General features: G+C 47.3%; 7 protein-coding genes across 7 annotated transcripts; 5 read left to right on the top strand and 2 right to left on the bottom strand.

Annotated features, from left to right (window-relative positions):
* Nucleotides 1-509: 509 nt before the first annotated feature.
* On the top strand, nt 510-680 carry DFJ58DRAFT_668265 (uncharacterized protein; the record flags this gene model as incomplete). The annotated part of the gene is made up of 1 exon (XM_041382684.1): nt 510-680. A coding segment is annotated over one exon (171 nt), but the record flags the coding sequence as incomplete, so codon positions are not given.
* A 1,420-nt stretch (nt 681-2,100) lies between these two features.
* Nucleotides 2,101-3,234, top strand: DFJ58DRAFT_813838 (uncharacterized protein). Its single transcript, XM_041391628.1, is given in 8 exon segments — nt 2,101-2,256; nt 2,267-2,269; nt 2,364-2,507; nt 2,557-2,594; nt 2,647-2,837; nt 2,890-2,967; nt 3,016-3,081; nt 3,133-3,234. The coding sequence occupies 6 exon segments, from the start codon at nt 2,471-2,473 to the stop codon at nt 3,197-3,199; spliced, it is 477 nt and encodes a 158-aa protein (XP_041238226.1). The 5' UTR covers nt 2,101-2,256; nt 2,267-2,269; nt 2,364-2,470; the 3' UTR covers nt 3,200-3,234.
* A 550-nt stretch (nt 3,235-3,784) lies between these two features.
* On the top strand, nt 3,785-4,464 carry DFJ58DRAFT_813836 (uncharacterized protein). The gene is made up of 4 exons (XM_041391627.1): nt 3,785-3,802; nt 3,858-3,975; nt 4,063-4,372; nt 4,405-4,464. The coding sequence occupies exons 2-3, from the start codon at nt 3,860-3,862 to the stop codon at nt 4,370-4,372; spliced, it is 426 nt and encodes a 141-aa protein (XP_041238225.1). The 5' UTR covers nt 3,785-3,802; nt 3,858-3,859; the 3' UTR covers nt 4,405-4,464.
* A 26-nt stretch (nt 4,465-4,490) lies between these two features.
* On the top strand, nt 4,491-5,851 carry DFJ58DRAFT_813829 (uncharacterized protein). Its single transcript, XM_041391626.1, has 6 exons — nt 4,491-4,647; nt 4,699-4,977; nt 5,027-5,214; nt 5,270-5,347; nt 5,393-5,458; nt 5,510-5,851. The coding sequence occupies exons 2-6, from the start codon at nt 4,756-4,758 to the stop codon at nt 5,601-5,603; spliced, it is 648 nt and encodes a 215-aa protein (XP_041238224.1). The 5' UTR covers nt 4,491-4,647; nt 4,699-4,755; the 3' UTR covers nt 5,604-5,851.
* Nucleotides 5,852-9,697: 3,846 nt separating this feature from the next.
* DFJ58DRAFT_813825 (uncharacterized protein) lies at nt 9,698-11,136 on the bottom strand. Its single transcript, XM_041391625.1, has 4 exons — nt 10,757-11,136; nt 10,435-10,698; nt 9,886-10,373; nt 9,698-9,828 (listed from the first exon to the last, which is right to left on the bottom strand). Exons 1-3 carry the CDS (start codon nt 11,082-11,084, stop codon nt 10,078-10,080), a joined length of 888 nt encoding a protein of 295 aa, XP_041238223.1. The 5' UTR covers nt 11,085-11,136; the 3' UTR covers nt 9,698-9,828; nt 9,886-10,077.
* Nucleotides 11,137-11,149: 13 nt separating this feature from the next.
* Nucleotides 11,150-12,510, bottom strand: DFJ58DRAFT_813823 (ubiquitin-conjugating enzyme/RWD-like protein). Its single transcript, XM_041391624.1, has 4 exons — nt 12,370-12,510; nt 12,184-12,316; nt 12,050-12,127; nt 11,150-11,996 (listed from the first exon to the last, which is right to left on the bottom strand). The coding sequence occupies exons 1-4, from the start codon at nt 12,370-12,372 to the stop codon at nt 11,356-11,358; spliced, it is 855 nt and encodes a 284-aa protein (XP_041238222.1). The 5' UTR covers nt 12,373-12,510; the 3' UTR covers nt 11,150-11,355.
* A 203-nt stretch (nt 12,511-12,713) lies between these two features.
* On the top strand, nt 12,714-15,374 carry DFJ58DRAFT_813820 (uncharacterized protein). Its single transcript, XM_041391623.1, has 13 exons — nt 12,714-13,219; nt 13,325-13,400; nt 13,452-13,719; nt 13,778-13,802; nt 13,912-14,000; nt 14,051-14,134; nt 14,193-14,246; nt 14,301-14,321; nt 14,373-14,620; nt 14,671-14,847; nt 14,896-14,920; nt 14,943-14,988; nt 15,036-15,374. Exons 1-13 carry the CDS (start codon nt 12,777-12,779, stop codon nt 15,268-15,270), a joined length of 1,791 nt encoding a protein of 596 aa, XP_041238221.1. The 5' UTR covers nt 12,714-12,776; the 3' UTR covers nt 15,271-15,374.
* Nucleotides 15,375-16,870: the final 1,496 nt, after the last annotated feature.

The following is a 16,870-nucleotide window of genomic DNA, read 5'->3' as shown; positions in this document are numbered from 1 at the left end:
ACCCTGAGCAAACACCTAGTCCGAATGCCCTCTACAGCATTCACAACGAAAAGACCCCAGACTCTACCCGATATATTCGCTTCAGTTCAATGTCGTAGCCATCACCGAACGGTATATAACGGCCTCAACATATCCCCAAGGCTCTCATTTGTTAATATTTTGTAACAAAGGCAGACTTGACGATTATATATACAAGGTTCACCTCTCTGACGCCAGTCACGCCAACTCAACGCCTATGATTATCTTCGCTAGTTCTACCGTCTGTGCGTTGTCCATTTCAAGTGGAATGTGCTCGTGCTTCGAACATATGTTTCGAAAGACGTTGTTAAACATTTCTGCGGCAGAAGGACAGCCAGATTTGAGATTTGCAATGGGCCTTTGGCATCATCAACCAGGGTGGTAGGAAAGCTCGAGGTGAGTCTGACTCCCATAGAGGATAATTGAACCGATAGTAGTCTGACTGACGAAACACAAGCATGGCTGAAGGACAAGGTCGAAACTGGTAATAATTTGCATTGTCGGCCCTATACCATCTTGCAAACTTTGTACACGAAGATATATGGTGCACATGCCCATCTACTACCAACGGCAACGAGCAGGCTCACCATAATGTCAATCGTGACGGCGTGAACTTGACACTTCTAGGTGGCAGCGTGAGAGGACGAGCCTTTGACGACTGAACGGCGCGGAGCATCGATGTTCACGTGTCACTGGGCAATGGCACTCGTGATCGTGATTCTACTCACGCTTACCATGCATCGAGAAGTATCACTCGTCAAAGTATGCGTCTTCATTCACACCATTTTCAACAGCGGTTTAGCCTTATCACAGCGCCGCCATGTCATGCAAAATTCAGTGGCGCAACCCGCATGGAATGGGCGCCATTATGCACTGCAGCTTCGAAGAATCATACGATCCATGCCAGTGCCATACTACACGCTTGCTAATGCCCTTCGACCAGACATCAAAGGAGTACCGGAGCCGTGTCTATGGCTGCAGCATACTGCACACAATTATATCACTGCACTCCAAGTCGTGACAGCGAGTTCGACGACTCGCTAGTGCCACACCACCTCGCCCGTGTTCCATCTCACAGTTCAGTACTCTCGACGGTGCACTTTGTGGATGATGACATTAGCTTGGACGAGTGCTCAGATTTAAGAGAATATAATACACCGCGGGCCTCGTTGAGTTACAGTCTAGAATATTCCGAAGGTCTCGACTTACGTGTTTGGCGGTTCAAAAATAGTGGACATGCTAAAAAAACATCATTTAAATCAGTTTTGTAGCCTAGCCTCCGTCGGGGCCCCGCTAGAGGCAATCCTGAGTAGGGATTATCAGGGGTCCTGTACTAGCTGTGCTCTGCCAACACGTATGAGTCACGATATCGTCATACTAGTTGTGCTGGGCTTAAATGTTGCACCGGTTCTCTACTGACAGCAGCCTGTGTAAGTAATGATAAAAGTCACACTCGAGATGGGCTAGAGCCCTAAGGAGTTCTGTTGGTCAGTGAACTAGGTATGCTTATTGTCCATCCTTCAAGTTGTTGTGACATCTGCCTTGATCCCTATTCTACGTCCTCAGTTCTTGCTTCTTCTCCACATGCAATCGAGTGTGGTCACATCTTCTGTCTCCGGTGCGTCTAAATTTCTACTCCCGGCGACCAGCAATAATATTAGTTTCTCATCTCATATCCTCATTAATCACAGGTGCCTTCACTCCTTAAACACGAGCACATGTCCCCTCTGCCGCGAACATTTCAACCCAGATTATGTCAAGAAACTCCACGTCGGAAATCCACCCGAACGAGGAAATACTGAACGAGACAATAGTGCTTTCCTTCTCCATCGGATGTCTCTAGTCTCAGGCGAAGGCGTGCCCGAGGTCGATGTCGTTGAAGTAGTCTCCGAAGTGCAGGAATGGCTACACTCTCAACCGAATGACTCCAACTCTGTGAGTCCTTTTCACTCTGCAGGCGCATTGCAAACGGGATATTTGCTATCACCACCTTACCCAGTTCTTCTTAAATTTCTTATATGCGGCGTTTTTAGCATATACCACTTCGAACTGCCTTAGATTCCCTCCAGCGATACAAAGCTCTTCAACGTGAAAGCGAGCGTGAAAAGGCGGAATGTCGTCGCCTTCGTAACCTGCTTCGCAACAGCACACTAACCACAGACTATGGCTCCAGAACATCTCGTGCTGTGGAAGACAGTCTCCTTACTACGATCGAGGAAATAGAGACTGAACATGCCTTGTGAGTTGCTACTCATAAGTATCGAATATTTTATAAATGACTTCTCTGCAGACAGGTGATCATGTGGTTTAGTGGCATATATGTTAGACTAAACTTGCATCTACATAGCTATCGCAATTGCAATCTCAGTTGCAAAACCTTGGCAATCCTCGACCTCAGCACCTCAACATTAATACCAATCCCCCCCCTCAGTCAAATTCCTTACCTCGCGCAATGGATTTTAATACTCACATGCGAATGGGACACCCTAGTAAGTCTCCGTCCTCTGCACCATCCTCGGCTGACACCATGGATTTCAGTTGTCTTCGCGTTGATTATTTTCTGCAGTATCATCGAGGTATGTGCACATTTTATTTCAACAACGGTGAAATAATAACCCTCTGAGGTAGCTTTCAATCTCAGCCTGGCTCACGTCGCGTTTTTCTGTCCACCACAACTACTTTAGTCTAGCTGAACGAGACCGCACTCGTTTTCTATTGTTCACTTCGGCATGGACAATCGTATCCTCCAGTCTCTACATGTTTTTCTTCTTTTATCTTCCAGGCAGCGTTTTGGGTGGCGTGGCATCTCATATCTCCTTGTACGTAAACTCCCTTTGACACGGACGGTCGAACTTGCTGATAAACTCGTAGCCTGTTTCTGACATGGGCTTTCTGGACCGCGGGTGCTACAAGTATAACCACAGCTCTTGTTGGCGAGCTGAATCGCAAGTTGGTAACATCCTCTTACTACTCATTGCTCACCTCCTATCTTCTTAGTACCCAGAGCGTTTTCGCATATCCTGTTCAACTTAACGCGCTACAAGGCTTTGCTTGGGTTATTGAGTATGTGTCATTGATATATGTTTATGGCTTCCTTGTTCATATCCTCGCTAGGGCTGTTGTAACTTTCGCATTGCTAGCTGCGCTCATCCGTTACATTCTCGCAAACCGTTGTACATAGCTGATATATAACGCCCTCCATTCCGCCCCCGCATGATCTGATAGTCCCGTCAGCTCTAGTTACCAGGTCATATCTTTGGTGTTGTACGAGCGATACAAGTTGTGTTTTTGTGGCAAGCAAAATAATCAAGGTTTTCACAGATCGAAGCGGACGTTGCTGAGCTGGTAATGCGCCGTCCGTGTGCGTATTCATGTTACTTACTTCTAGGTACTACGCTCGGATGCCTGTGCTTCAATATTAATAGAAGAGAAGCACACGTGTGGCGAATCTTTGTGTGGTGCGATGCGTCGTAAGCTCGCGATCCGCTTGAAACGCCCACCTTCCTTGCATGACTGTGACAATATCAATGAAAGTTTTGAAGCTCTTTGGAGGGTCAAGCCGGCCAAGTGTGGTTGAACATGCTGTTGGTTGGTTCCTGTAGTAGCGGTATCGGGCTATGATATCATTACATAATCTAGTATTTGCAATTCAATGTTATACGTAGTACCACTACTACTACATCAAGCTAAGTGAAGCACCATCATGTTTACATCGTGAAATATTCACGTTGTGCTGGGTTTGAATTTTGCATCGGTTCTAGAAACGTGTAACGTTACTAACAAGGTAATGATATAAAGTCTGCACACTCGAGGTGGGCTTAAGGAGTCCTATGAACTAGGCATGCTTGTCGTCCATCCTTCAAGTTGTTGTGACATTTGCCTTGATCCCTATTCTACCTCAGATCTCGCTACTTCTCCACATGCAATCGCCGAGTGTGGTCACATCTTCTGTTTCAGGTGCGTCTAAATTTCTACCAGTACTCCCGGCCAGCTTGCGGCCAGCAATAATATTTGTCTCTTATCCCATACCCTCTTCAATCCCAGATGCCTTCACTCCTTAAACACAAACACATGTCCCCTCTGCCGCGAAGTTTTCGATCCAGATCGTGTCAAGAAACTCCACATCGGAAATCCCTCCGATCAAGAAAATGCTGAAGGAGACAATGCCGAACAGGGTGTTGTTTATGATCATGCTAATCTCCTTCTTCATCGGATGTCTCTAGTCTCAGGCGAAGGCATTCCCGAAGTCGATGTTGCTGAAGTAGTCTCCGAAGTGCAGGAATGGCTACAGTCTCAACCGGATGACTCCAATTCTGTGAGTCCTTTTCACTCTGCAGGCGCATCGCAAATGTGATGTATACCGATGCTTGCTGTCAGTACCTCACCCAGTTCTTATCAAATTTCTCATTTGCGGTGTTTTTAGCATATACCACTTCGAGCTGCCTTTGATTCCCTCCAGCGATACAAAGCTCTTCAACGCGAGAGCGAGCGTGAAAAAGCAGAATGTCATCGTCTTCGTGATCAGCTTCGCAACAGCACACTAACCACAGACCATGGCTCCAGAACATCTCGTGCTGTGGATGACGGTCTCCTGACTAGGATTGAGGAAATAGAGATAAAACACACACTGTGAGTTGCTACTCAGATGTAACAAATATATTTTAAATGATTTTTCCCCAGAGAGGTGATCATTTGGTTCAGTGTTGTTCATGTTAAACTTAACTTGCATCCACATAGATGTCGCAATTGCGATCTCAATTACGAGACCTCGGCGATCCCCAGCCTCGATACCTCAATATTAATACCAATCCCCTCTCCCCTCAGCCAAATTCCTTTCCTCGCGCAATGGGTTTTGATACTCACATGCGAATGGGGCAGCCTCGTCCTCTATACCGTCGTCGGCCGACACCCTGGATTTTGATTGTCTTCTCGCTGATTATTTTCTGCAGTATCATCGAGGTATGTCGTTTTATTTCAACAACGGTAGAATACTGACCTCCTGTGGTAGCTTTCAATCTCAGCCTGGCTCACGTCGCGTTTTACCGCCCACCACAACTACTTCAGTCTAGCTGAACGAGACCGCACTCGTTTTCTATTGTTCACTTCGGCATGGACGATTGTATTCTCCAGTCTGTTCATGTGTTTCTTTTATCTTCCAGGCAGTGTTTTGGATAGTGTGGTATCTCATATCTTCTTGTACGTAAACTTCTTTTGACACGGACGGTCGAACTTGCTGATAAACTCGTTGTAGCCTGTTTCTAACATGGGTTTTCTGGACTGCGGGCGCTACAAGTATAACTACAGCCCTTAGTGGCGAGCTGAATCGCAAGTTGGTAACTTCTTACTGCTCATTTCTCACCTCATATCTTCTTAGTACCCCGAGCGTTTTCGCATATCCTGTTCAACTTAACGCGCTACAAGGCTTTGCTTGGGTTATTGAGTATGTGTCGTTGATATATGTCTATGGTTTCGTTGTTCATATTCTCGCTAGGGCTCTGGTAACTCTCGCATTACTAGCTGTGCTCATTCGTGGCATTATCGCAACCCGTCGGGGTTATGGAATACGTGGGTCTCTGATTACTTGAGCGGGCTGTTGTCCCCCACTTCGTGTTCCTCCATCTACGTCATGCATTGTCATGATCTTGCGGTTGTAATGACAACGCATGACTGGTATTGTATATAGCTGATATATAACGCCCTCCATTCCTTCCCCGCGTGATCCAGTAGCCCCGTCAGGCCTAGTTACCATGTTATATCTTTGGTGTTATGCACGAGCGATACAAATTATGTTTTTGTAGCAAGCAAAATGATCAATTTGTTTTCACAGATCAAAGCAGATGTTGCTGAACTAGTAGCATGCCGTCCGGTTGCGCACTTGTGTTTTGAACTGACAAGAACATGTACAACTACAGTGGCATCACTGACAAATGACTCCGCACATACTCAAACGTCACAAAAAGTCACCTTTCGATGCAACAACGCTCACGCCGCATCTCCATATGACACCTGAATTCGAGGATGGGTGAATGCAAATAACATTTTAGACTGAGCCAAACGGTCAAGCTAAGTTTGAGCTAAGTTCCGTGGTAGTTTCATATATGGTGTCCATCAGTCTAAGTCGCGTCGCGTCATTGGACAGGAATGTAATCATGTGAATGTGAAGTCATGTGATTCCGTATTTCTCCCATTCGTCAATTGACCCCTATGTAAAATTTTACTTTCTTTCCGTAACCATCATCATGCTCGGGCTCGTCGTAAAGACAGATATTCTCCTCAGACCTCTCAAACAAACTTTGCCGTTAGAAAGTCCTAACTTACTCTGCTCAAACATCTCAAAATTCATGCCATCATTGCTCTCGCCGCTGAAACTCACGCGACTCAGTCGTGTATTGAGACCCCTCCTCTTCTTCCTCTTTCACCTATGCTGTTTCATCATGCTGTTTCGACCAGCACTCAATCACGTCATATTACACAAGCTCGGCCAAGTATTTAAATGGGCGCTGTTTTTCAATTCGCCTCAATATCTCATGGCCCTGTTCAAAATCCTCATGCTGGCGCTCGTGACCGCTGTCATGTACAATCCCGGTGCTACAGTAAAATCCATCGCTTTTATATATGCTACTTCAGTTATGATTATGCGACTGACTCTGCGTCTTCTCTTTCGTGCAGGTTTGTTGACGTTCAAACTCATCGTCCTGCTTGCACGAATCGCGTGGCACATGTGTCTACGGAGATTGGAATGTGTATGGCACAAGTTGAATCATATTAGACGTCCGTGGGTGACTGGTGTATCATCGGTAGAACGTACATCGTGTGTGGGTGTATAAAGTGTACACAGATGATTTATTCGCTTTCTATGATTTCGTGGGTTCGCTGCCTCTGCTAGCTAGTCAAAGTTGTATACAATGCGTAGGCAGGCACACACGCGCTGTGTCAACAGTATGCCTCGGCTGCTGTGATCGATGTTGGCACCTTCTCTACTGACGGGTATGTTGCCATTATAATGGCTCTCTATGGCATCCAATGAAAGCCGCAAAATGGGCCGACGAAGCGCAAAGCAGCCAACGAGCGTAAGATCGAATCTTCAATGTTCTACGAGGAAGTATCTAAAAGGTCACATAGTGAGCCCAACATGTTGAAATTCCGGTGTCATGATCTTTAGATGCCATGTCACAGGTGGGTCAAGGCAGTGCTCTGCGATCAACTCCGCGTGTCTTCAATGACATTAGTTAGGCTGGCGATAGATCCGTGCCAATATTTGGACACATTCTGCAATGTGCTGCTTATCAGACCTCAACGTGTCAGCTGCCTAACTCGCCAAAAGTAGGGGAGATGGTGAAATTTTAGTTACCGGATGATGGGTCGGGTAGTGGCCGTCGGGTCGCGATAGTGCTTTTCTCGCGGGTGAGTTCTCGGGCGCTGATTCGGTTAGGGGAGTTGGGCGAATCGTCTTCGGACCATGCGTTGTATTCCTGAGAAGTGCAACCGCTGGTTCAATTATGCACCGTTCCCCCAAGAGTGGCGGGTGCTGACTGATCAGATGGAACGGCGAGACAATGAGATATTGTATTTCACTGCCTTCCTCCAGCTGTAGTCGTGTTGTTCCAAAGCACTGCACTCTCAGGATGACACTACCGATGCAATCCGCTTCTTAACTTGAACCTTGTGTGAGCTCTGCCATTTCATGGATCAAATGACAAGGAAGTGATCTACCTATCATTCATAGTCATTTCACCTCGTAAGTTCATAAACTGATATCTCGCAGCACCGATTCGACAAGCAGACTTGGCATTTGTGAGATTTCATTTTGATAAGCCCCGATCGCGACTACACGACGATGCATGAAATGATCAAGGAGTAGAACATCGGTGGGAAAAACCATCCTTCTCAGGGATGGCCCTTCCTGTATCCTGTCGGATGGGTCGCGAGAGTCTTAACAGCATGTAAAACACACTGCAGGGGGTGGAACAAGAGACGTACAAGAGGTCCACAATTGCCGTAAAAGTAGAGATGCAGAAGTCTAGTTGACCAGATGGATGACTCAATACGTCGGCACCGGTAACAGCCGTGTTCCAACTTTTCCCATAGATGTCGATGAGTCCCCAGGTGCTGATTCGGAGAGGGCGTTCACACAAGCCATTACCAGATCCATTGGTCTGTTCCTTGACCATGGGCGGAATCAACGTATTGTATACAGCAAGTGTGACGGCCAGTTCAACTATCGTGATTTGTCCCTGAAGCAACGAGCACCCAGACAACATGCAACATTCTAAAGGGCGGTACCATCATGATTACGCCGCCAGCGCTGTGCGACAGAGATCGTATCAAGGGGCTGAACGACCTCATCTATTATTTCACAATGCAGTACCAGTTCATTTTGCCACGCAAGTCAAGAACTTTGACAACCTTTAGCAGCCTAACCTCGAAAGCAGACCTCACGATGCCTGCAATAATCGTGGTAGAGTCTTGTTGGCCTTTTATCCTTCTCACCGGGAAAATAAGAATCATCCGACGTTTGCACCTATGTATTCCAACCTAGTCAATCATGAGGGCTTGGACAGAATTAAACGACAGAATTAGACGCACAGGTGAAATCTATGATCCCATCCTTACTTGAAACCCAGGGGTAATATGCGATGACCACGGGTAAATAAGGGGTCAACTCATCAACTCAGCCGTGACCATATGCCTAAATCAAAATGATGCAACCCAGGGGCCAGCATGCTCATCACATGGCACAGGATTGCCACAAGAGTGAGATGAACCAAAAATGATCGCAACCGAAACTACATCCACACCACCTCGCACCCAAAGTCTTGGATCGAGAGATGAATCAATTCCAAAGCAGGGTGAGCAGAAGTGTCAAAACCTGGTCACGAGTGAAACAAGGGAGAACTTATATTTACCTTGTAAACATGAGGAAATACGATGCACCGTAAGCTGGCAGAGGGAAGGTGAGTATTTAATTTTTCAGAGAAAAGTCGCGAAAACGGTCTGATGATACTGACCTAAGCGCTGTCGATCGTTTGATCAGAGCAGGTATGCAGAGCGAGTTGCGCTATTGGAGCCAAGAAGTCGTCAATTGAGAAGCACCACATCTGCTTTAGCCGAACCTCCGTTGACGCTTGAAGCTTTCTTGAGCAGTGAAGTACTGCAACGAGCCCTGTGGACATCACTCCGAGTCAGCTATGGTAGGAGGCAGCATGGTTGTCGAACGAACCAAAAACACAGTTTTGACACTACGGTCGACACGGAAGGTCTGCAACTTTGCTAGTGCTGCATTAGCAACAAGCCTGCCGTATAGGGCTCGACGGTCATGATATATATCTTCCAGATCCTCTGTGCTCGGTTCTTGCCAGTTATGAATGGTTCAGAAGATTCTGGGCGACGGCGATATCCTCCCTGAAGCTTGAAACAGCTTGGATTCTTGAACCTGCATTATACTTACTGGTTTTCCTACTACAACATCGACAACCCCCCGCAAACCGATTATCAGTATTAGCTTTGGCTTTATCCGCAGAAGTCGGTCGATCTCGACCATCAAACTCTAAGTTTAAATATCCCGTCCTTGACTCAAGGACAGGATATTCAAACTTATGGCATCGGCACTAGACATCACACATCCAAGCTCATAGCTCCTCGCTCTCATCGTTCGTGTGCCAGTGAACATTAGTGACACGTCACCAATAATATGCACGTTGTTTTCTGATTGGAATCGCAGTATAATTTTAAATCGCATTGCCCACAGCCCGGCACGTGTTCATCGCTGGTTCCGTGGTGTTCAATGCGTTTTGCAATGCTGGTAGTGTGCTGGTTCGTTTCCATGAGTTAGAATTCGTCGATTATACCTGAAAAGAGTGCACTTACAGGTGGTGTTCACAGCAGGGGCGAGCGTCCAGTTGAAAGAGGAGCAAGACGTAAGGTATCGAAGTGAACCGATCAGGGATAACGCCATGAGATGTGATTAACGATGAGCTGATAATACGCGCGAACAACAAGCATGCAGGAAGTGGGTACCACAATATTAAGTCATAATAAGCCTAGATGATCACCACTCCACTATGAATCACGATACTCCTCCGTGCGCTGGGAACCTTGCCAGTCACCGCCATATGAATTTTTGCGATGAGTGCCTTTCTCCCTCTGATTGAATCTCCGTTTTTTCCCTTCCGGGCTGCTCTTGAGGTCAGAGGCAGAATTGAAGCGAGAAGGTTGTGCATATTTGATGACCATCTGCCTGCCCGTCGAAGGGTCCTTATGATCTTTTGTACCCTCAAGCGCCTCCGTAGCGGCCTCGGCATTCTTAAATTCCACAAACCCGCTTCCCCTTGATTCGCCGGTCATTTTGTCCCTCACTACAGACCCCAGCCCAGAGTCAGACACCATCATAGTTTCAATAAATCGAAGTGCACGCACATAACCTCACATCCGCAATGGATTGTTCGAAGTTGCTGAATATCCCGCGCAAGTCGTCCTCTGCTCCGCCAAACGGACGGATGTAGAGCGTGTGGTAAGGTTCGCGCACAGATTGTTCCTGGACCGCTGCATGGTCAAGGTAGATGTCGCGGTTCATGATATAGATTGGGTCCTCCTCATCCGCCTTGATGACCTTGCTGGCATCATCCACATTGGCAAATTGAACGTGTCCAAACCCGCGGTTCATCCCCTCTGGCGTGGTACCTACATCGCATGCCCAGTCAGCACTCGCGAACATTTCAGTGCAGCACAAAAAACACACCTAAAGATACGCGCACCACCTCCCCGAACTCTGCGAAAGACTGTCGCAGTTCTTCTTCAGTAATGGAGTATGGCAGGTTTCCGATATAAAGTGTTCCCGAAGGTGGAACGCTTCTCCGAAAGCCCCTTGGCTTCGAGTTTTGGCCGCCAAACCGTGACTCGTCATCACGCAGCGCTAACGACGTTGACAATGCTCGCTGCCATTGCAATGGCATCGACATTTTTCCAGAGCTGGCATGGCGTAACAGAACCGGCGACGAAAGTGACGCACGGACCCCTAGAGATACAGAGAATGTCCTTGACTGAGCCAAAAGGGCTTTGGAGAACATGGCAGAGAACGAAGGAGTATTGCAATGAATGAGGGCTCAAATTTGGCTCAAATAGAAAATAACTTCGTCACTTCGTCACGCGACGCGCACCGTTACGCGTGACGCGTGACAACAATGCATATAATATCTGGTGTATTGGCCATTATGTTACTGAGAAAACAAATACGACAGCCATATCGACAAGAAACAAAGAACAGAACTACTATGTGCACAAGATGATCCCCCTATTGGACCACTGTCCTAGATGATGGTGTATGTACAAGACGCACTCTTATAAACGCTTCAATGCTTTCTTACGTTTCTCTGTCCCGGAGCCAGCTGAGGCTGCAGATCGTTTGACGGCCTTGGTTGCGGCAGTAGCAGCTGGACCCGCAACGTTCGAATTTGCAGTCCCAAGCGGTGATAAGCGCTCCTTGCCGTCTTTGCTGGACACAGTGCTCGTAGAGAGTGATGAGGGCATTGTGTTCGCTGGAGATGATTGGAGAGGTTGCGACGGTGGCACGGGAGAGGATTTGCGTGGCGATGATGCAGATATTGGGACAGGTAGCGTAATATGTGGTGATGGTGGCACCACAGCTGGTGTTGGAATCGAAACCGGTATCGACGTCGTGGACGGCTCTCCCTCTTTCTCAGTGGATTGTGTCTGAAATTCGGGAGGTCGTATGCGAGGAGTGGCATGCACACTTGTTATAAGCTTCGCGCGGGAACAGTACGCGTCGTAGTCCTCCAGGAGGAGCTTCCCCGCTTCCTCATCGAGGGCACTTTCGGGATTGGGATAAATGAGGAGGCACTTAATTGTCACGAGAATGTGACCGATGCCATATGACGATTGCCAGTCCTTCTTCAACGTGTTCACACAAATCTCTCCCGCGGAAGAGACGTTTGGGTGGAAAATTTTGGTTGCGAACCAGCCTATGCCGATGGTAGTTGATAAATATGATCAGACAACCAATAATGACGCGTACATTTTGGGGGTGCAGTGGGGAATTCGTGTGTAAATTGGAACCGCACCCTGAAGTACCCGCCCGCGTATGGAGTTTGCTCTGTAGCATAAGATGACTTGAGCTTCGGACGTGTATCTCATTCTGCAGTGACTCACCTGGTCCCTCAACAATCCCTGTGAGGTCAAGCATATTCTCCTCACTCGTGACAACGCGAATGCCCTCAGGAGGGTTGTTCTTCAACTCGGTAATCTCGCGCATCAAACGGCGCATGGTTGCGGGTGTTAGAGACTGTGAACCAATAAATTTAAAGCTGCGTCTAGTAGGACGTGTAACATACGCACCATGGCAGAGTAGATAGAATTCAGATGAAATGTGGCTGACCTGAGGATGGTTCGAAAAGAAGGAGCAATGATGACAAATTCATACTCCGAAAATCGTAACCCTAACCCTAGTCTAGGGGGAGAAGAGCCGAAACGAGTCGTTGCAGTGAGTACGTCGTGCGCTTGAGCGATGACATGGCTTAAAATGTCCGCCATGGACTGCATAACCTGCAGGCTGTAGCTCGAGCATTCTAGAAATTGAAACGAAAACAGGTCAAATTCAGCGAGCCAGTCCAGCACGTGGATGACGTCCACGTGACTCGAGACTGTTACAGTACTTGACTGTACTAGGCTATGCGGCTGTACTTCTTGCCAGTTACTTAGCAGACAATTCTCTAGCCTTTGTACTCAATTCCATTTTCCTCGTCATGATATTACCTAGAGGCTACATTCGGATGTTTATCTCCTGGTTGAGGCCCATCATCAGGACCACCGCATTTCGGACATATACGAGTATCCTCTCTCTCCTCCTGCGGGTGTTTCGACACTGTCAAGCCATCATTGGTGGAAAAGAGAGAGTCTTTCGAGAACCAGGCTTAGCGTTGAGTTCTCAGCCGGCACCCGCCAATCAAAAGAAATCAACTTCTGTCACGCTCGCAGTGCCATTGTTTCAACCTCCATGTATGATTTCTATGCCCGAGCCCAGCACCACCACAAGTATCGTTACGCCATCGCACCCTGTGGCGCCAGGACAATCCTTTGATAGTATCACTCTGACTCCCAGCACACCTGGACAAATCAAGCGATACGATAGGATTGAACTGTATGCACATCATATTTTTCGAGCGCTTTGCCTTTCTAATCAGCCACAGTCAAGGCGATTATGCAGTGTACGTGGTTCCGAGAGGTCCTTTAGACTGTTCAGAGTAAGCACGTTGGTGAGAGAGTGAATAATAAGATTGAAAGAGGCTTGTAGGGAGCTTGCTCTGGTGTCTGGATGGGAACCGCTCACGCACCCAGAAGGCGCTTTGTTTTTCTATCACTCGCATAAAGTATGTTTTCCGACCCGCTTCTGCATGTCTTGGACTCATATTTTCCACCAGAGAGTTTTTACTGATGCTGATATTCGAGCCTCTGGAATGGTGGACAACATAGGTAAGGCTGTTGAGAAGGCGTACAAAGAAGTGGAAAACGCAGGCATCAAATTACGTTCATCCGTCGAGTTAGTATTGGAGCCCATGGAAGGGGATCGCGAAGAATGGGGCTATTACTTTGCCGATCACGACAGCCGTGTTATTTTCTGGTTCGAAGCTCACCAATCCGGTGGTCTCATTGGTAACGTCCGAGGCGTAAAGTGCGGTGATCACATCAGTGAGTTCTTTCCGGGGAGCATTTCCCAATCGAGCTTCTTTCATTGCGCTACTCTCAGGATATGCATTAGAATCACAGTACTGGTTCGTGCGACCTCAGAAGTATGCATATTTCCTCACTTGACCGAAGTCGATTGAAACTTTGTTGCAGCCTATCTTGACCTTGTGTGGTTATACATCGTGATTTTGACAGGCTACACGTCGAACTATATCCAAATAAACGCTCCCTTCCGAAAGATGTTGTTGTGAGACTCAGAGAAATTGTGATGTATACCCAGGCAGGTGGGCAAATATTCACAATTGTTTCACGCCATACTGGAAGCTCGTGACAGACAATATAACTTCTGACACATCCTTAGCGCCTTTTTCTTCGGAAGAGGTTGCAAGTATGCTTAGCCTTATGGATCCTCTCATGAGTAAATCATTCCCTGATATGGGTTGTTGTTGCTGATGATGATGATGATTGGTTTTTAGACAGTGCTGACATTGAGGATGAGCATGCACATGAGCATTCTGTGTGGATTGTCGGTAAGCCTGAGCATAGAAGGCCGGTTGATTACCTGATACTTTTGCGACTTTCAGCTCGATTTATGGGAGAATTCTGTGAGCTCTGGCTGGCTTGGTGTGCATCACGCCTCCTGAATACTTTCATAGGCAACGTCAAATTTGTGAATTTTTGTGGACAACCAGGCGCCCGGCTTAACGCAGACAAGTCACTGTACGGAGATCCCAACACCCGCTCGAATAACATCCTTCGCGTCATTAATTTCATGCTTTTTGGATCTCCTAATGCTTATAACAAGGCTGTTCAAAAGATATGGGTCGATTCAACAATCGTTCAACCGCGGTGGATGAATTTTATCAACAGACTCAACAGTGAATGGAATGGATACACAATATTCGTGAGTTGTACTTCTGCTCCCTATCGGCAATGTAATCGATGTCAATTTAGTCTACTGTGATGCTTGCTGTCGATATCAGCTTTCTCGCGGTACCATCCGTCCAGACTCAAGATGCTGCGATTCTCGTCTCCTACATGTCTACTCTCTGTGCTATGGGATCGTTAGTGGTCTCACTAGTCTTAGCCGGACAAGTCAATGACAGCCGGCAAGACTCCGCTAAAAGCGTGGTAAGTTTTCTTTTCAATTGTTTGGCCTGCATTTTTTTTTACGTTCAGGCCTCATTTATGGAAAGGATGTCGAGTTCTGTGCTTGGCCTCGAGAGCCTTGCCCTCACTGCTCAGTCTGCCGTATGCTCTTCTGATTTGGGGGTACGTCTCTGGTTGCACAATTGAGGCGGCGACTTACTTTTTGACAGAATGGTATTCTTTGCTGCCGCGTTGTCCATCATGATTTTTAACACTTCTGGTGTCGTCACCATCTCGATTATATCTCCCATTTGGGTCGCTATTTTTATTCTAGCGACATGGCCGGTACTGGCTTCCAATGATGTTCACATCTCTGGCCTGCTCCCCTGGATCACAGAACAGATCAAGTCCCATCCCATATCCTCGTGGACCGCTACCAGGTCTCGCGTCGAATCTAATGTATAATTTGTCGTAATTTTGCGTAACGTGTACGGTTGTATCTGATAGTTTAGTTGTTTTATTTGATACGTCATTCACATATCGTTGTTTTACACTTTTCGACTCTGGAATCCCCAAAGGCATCGAAGTGGTCAATCTGGCGCATGTGTTGCAAATCTTGAGAGGGGAGTTTGTGCGATGCAAGTGGGAGACTGTATCATTCCACCAAGTGTGGCCTCGAGCTCGTTTCCCCCTGGCATAGTAGTGTTCAAAGGCCAAGTACGTTGTATGTTGGGTCATGAAGCTCACGTCACTTTTCGAAATGTATGGCTAATTCCCTTTCACTTGTTTCCGTTCCAGCAACAGGCGAGCTCAGTGTGTGTGTAAACAGTACATTCAGTATATCAAGTACTGCACGTGTCGCTTAGAAGGGGGCGTTTCTCGTGCAACCTATGCTGCTTGATGAGTGGTACTCTCCACCCCTCGGGCGCAAGTGGTAAAGGAGATCACGAGGGAAGGATATATTAATATTATCCGGTGAGTAAATAAACTCCTATCCGATACTGACAAAGATCGCAATCGAGGTCTCTCAGCCCTTCGCACTTCCAAGAATTATTGCTGTCACGTTGGACCGCTTGCCACTGACAAGGCAAGTATCGCACCTTATCCTGGCAGTGAATATTTCCATACATTTGAATGATAAACATCCTGAGGATCAAATGAATATGGCAATATGAAATTGTGACACAGTGCATGGCACGAGCGGTTGACGCAGGAGTACCGGTGTACAATAATTCTTGCAGGGAGAGGACGTGAGAAAGTGAATAAATACTTGCTTGAAGGACGAGGACTGTACAATATGAGCATTATCAAGATATAGCAGACACAAAGCAAAAACCGAGTCCAGAATCCAGTCTGTTTTATAGAAATATCAGGATGCGAAGTTTTCCCGTTACAGCTGCGGAAGGTGACATGAGATTGCGCTGGTGGGGAAGTTGTAGTGGTAACCGTGGACGTGGAAGAGGGTGGGAGGCTGTCCTGAGATGGAAGATGTCGCTAAAGTAGCACACGCATGATGCGCAGAGAACTTGGATTAGATGATGCCACGCGCATCGGGTAACGGCTTGTGACTTTCCTTAGAGAGGTAAGGATGAGCGTGGAAGTGGAGAAAACGAGGGGAGTCTTTTCAACTCACAATTTAAATTTAGTCGCCCCTGCCAGTATCTCCTTGAAGGAGAGCAGAAACATCCGATGTGTACGTGTTATGGTCATAGCAGCCAGTAGCGAGCAACTTTCCGTCTGCCGAAAATGCCACGCAGGTCACTCTATCTGCATGCTTGAGAGGCGAACTGATGGGCTGGCCCTTGTCGAGGTTCCATAATTGCGCTGTCCTATCGCACGATGCGCTTGCAAGAATCCGACCATCTGGAGATATAGCAATGGCACGGACAAAGCTGGTGTGTGCATCCAAAACTGCAGTCTGCTGCCAGGTGGCTGTATCCCATGTCCTAATTGAGCGATCGACCGACCCGGATATAAGCGTCTTTCCGTCAGCGGCCCAAGCCAGGCAATTCACTGAACGTGTGTGTCCTTCGAGAGTCGTGACCAGCTTTCCAGTCTTTGCATC

This window comes from Suillus subalutaceus, assembly GCF_016647625.1.
Source record: "Suillus subalutaceus strain FC151 chromosome Unknown DFJ58scaffold_156, whole genome shotgun sequence".
NCBI classification, from domain to species: domain Eukaryota; kingdom Fungi; phylum Basidiomycota; class Agaricomycetes; order Boletales; family Suillaceae; genus Suillus; species Suillus subalutaceus.
Note: the sequence above shows the minus strand (reverse complement) of the source record. Positions and strands in the feature narration are given on the sequence as shown.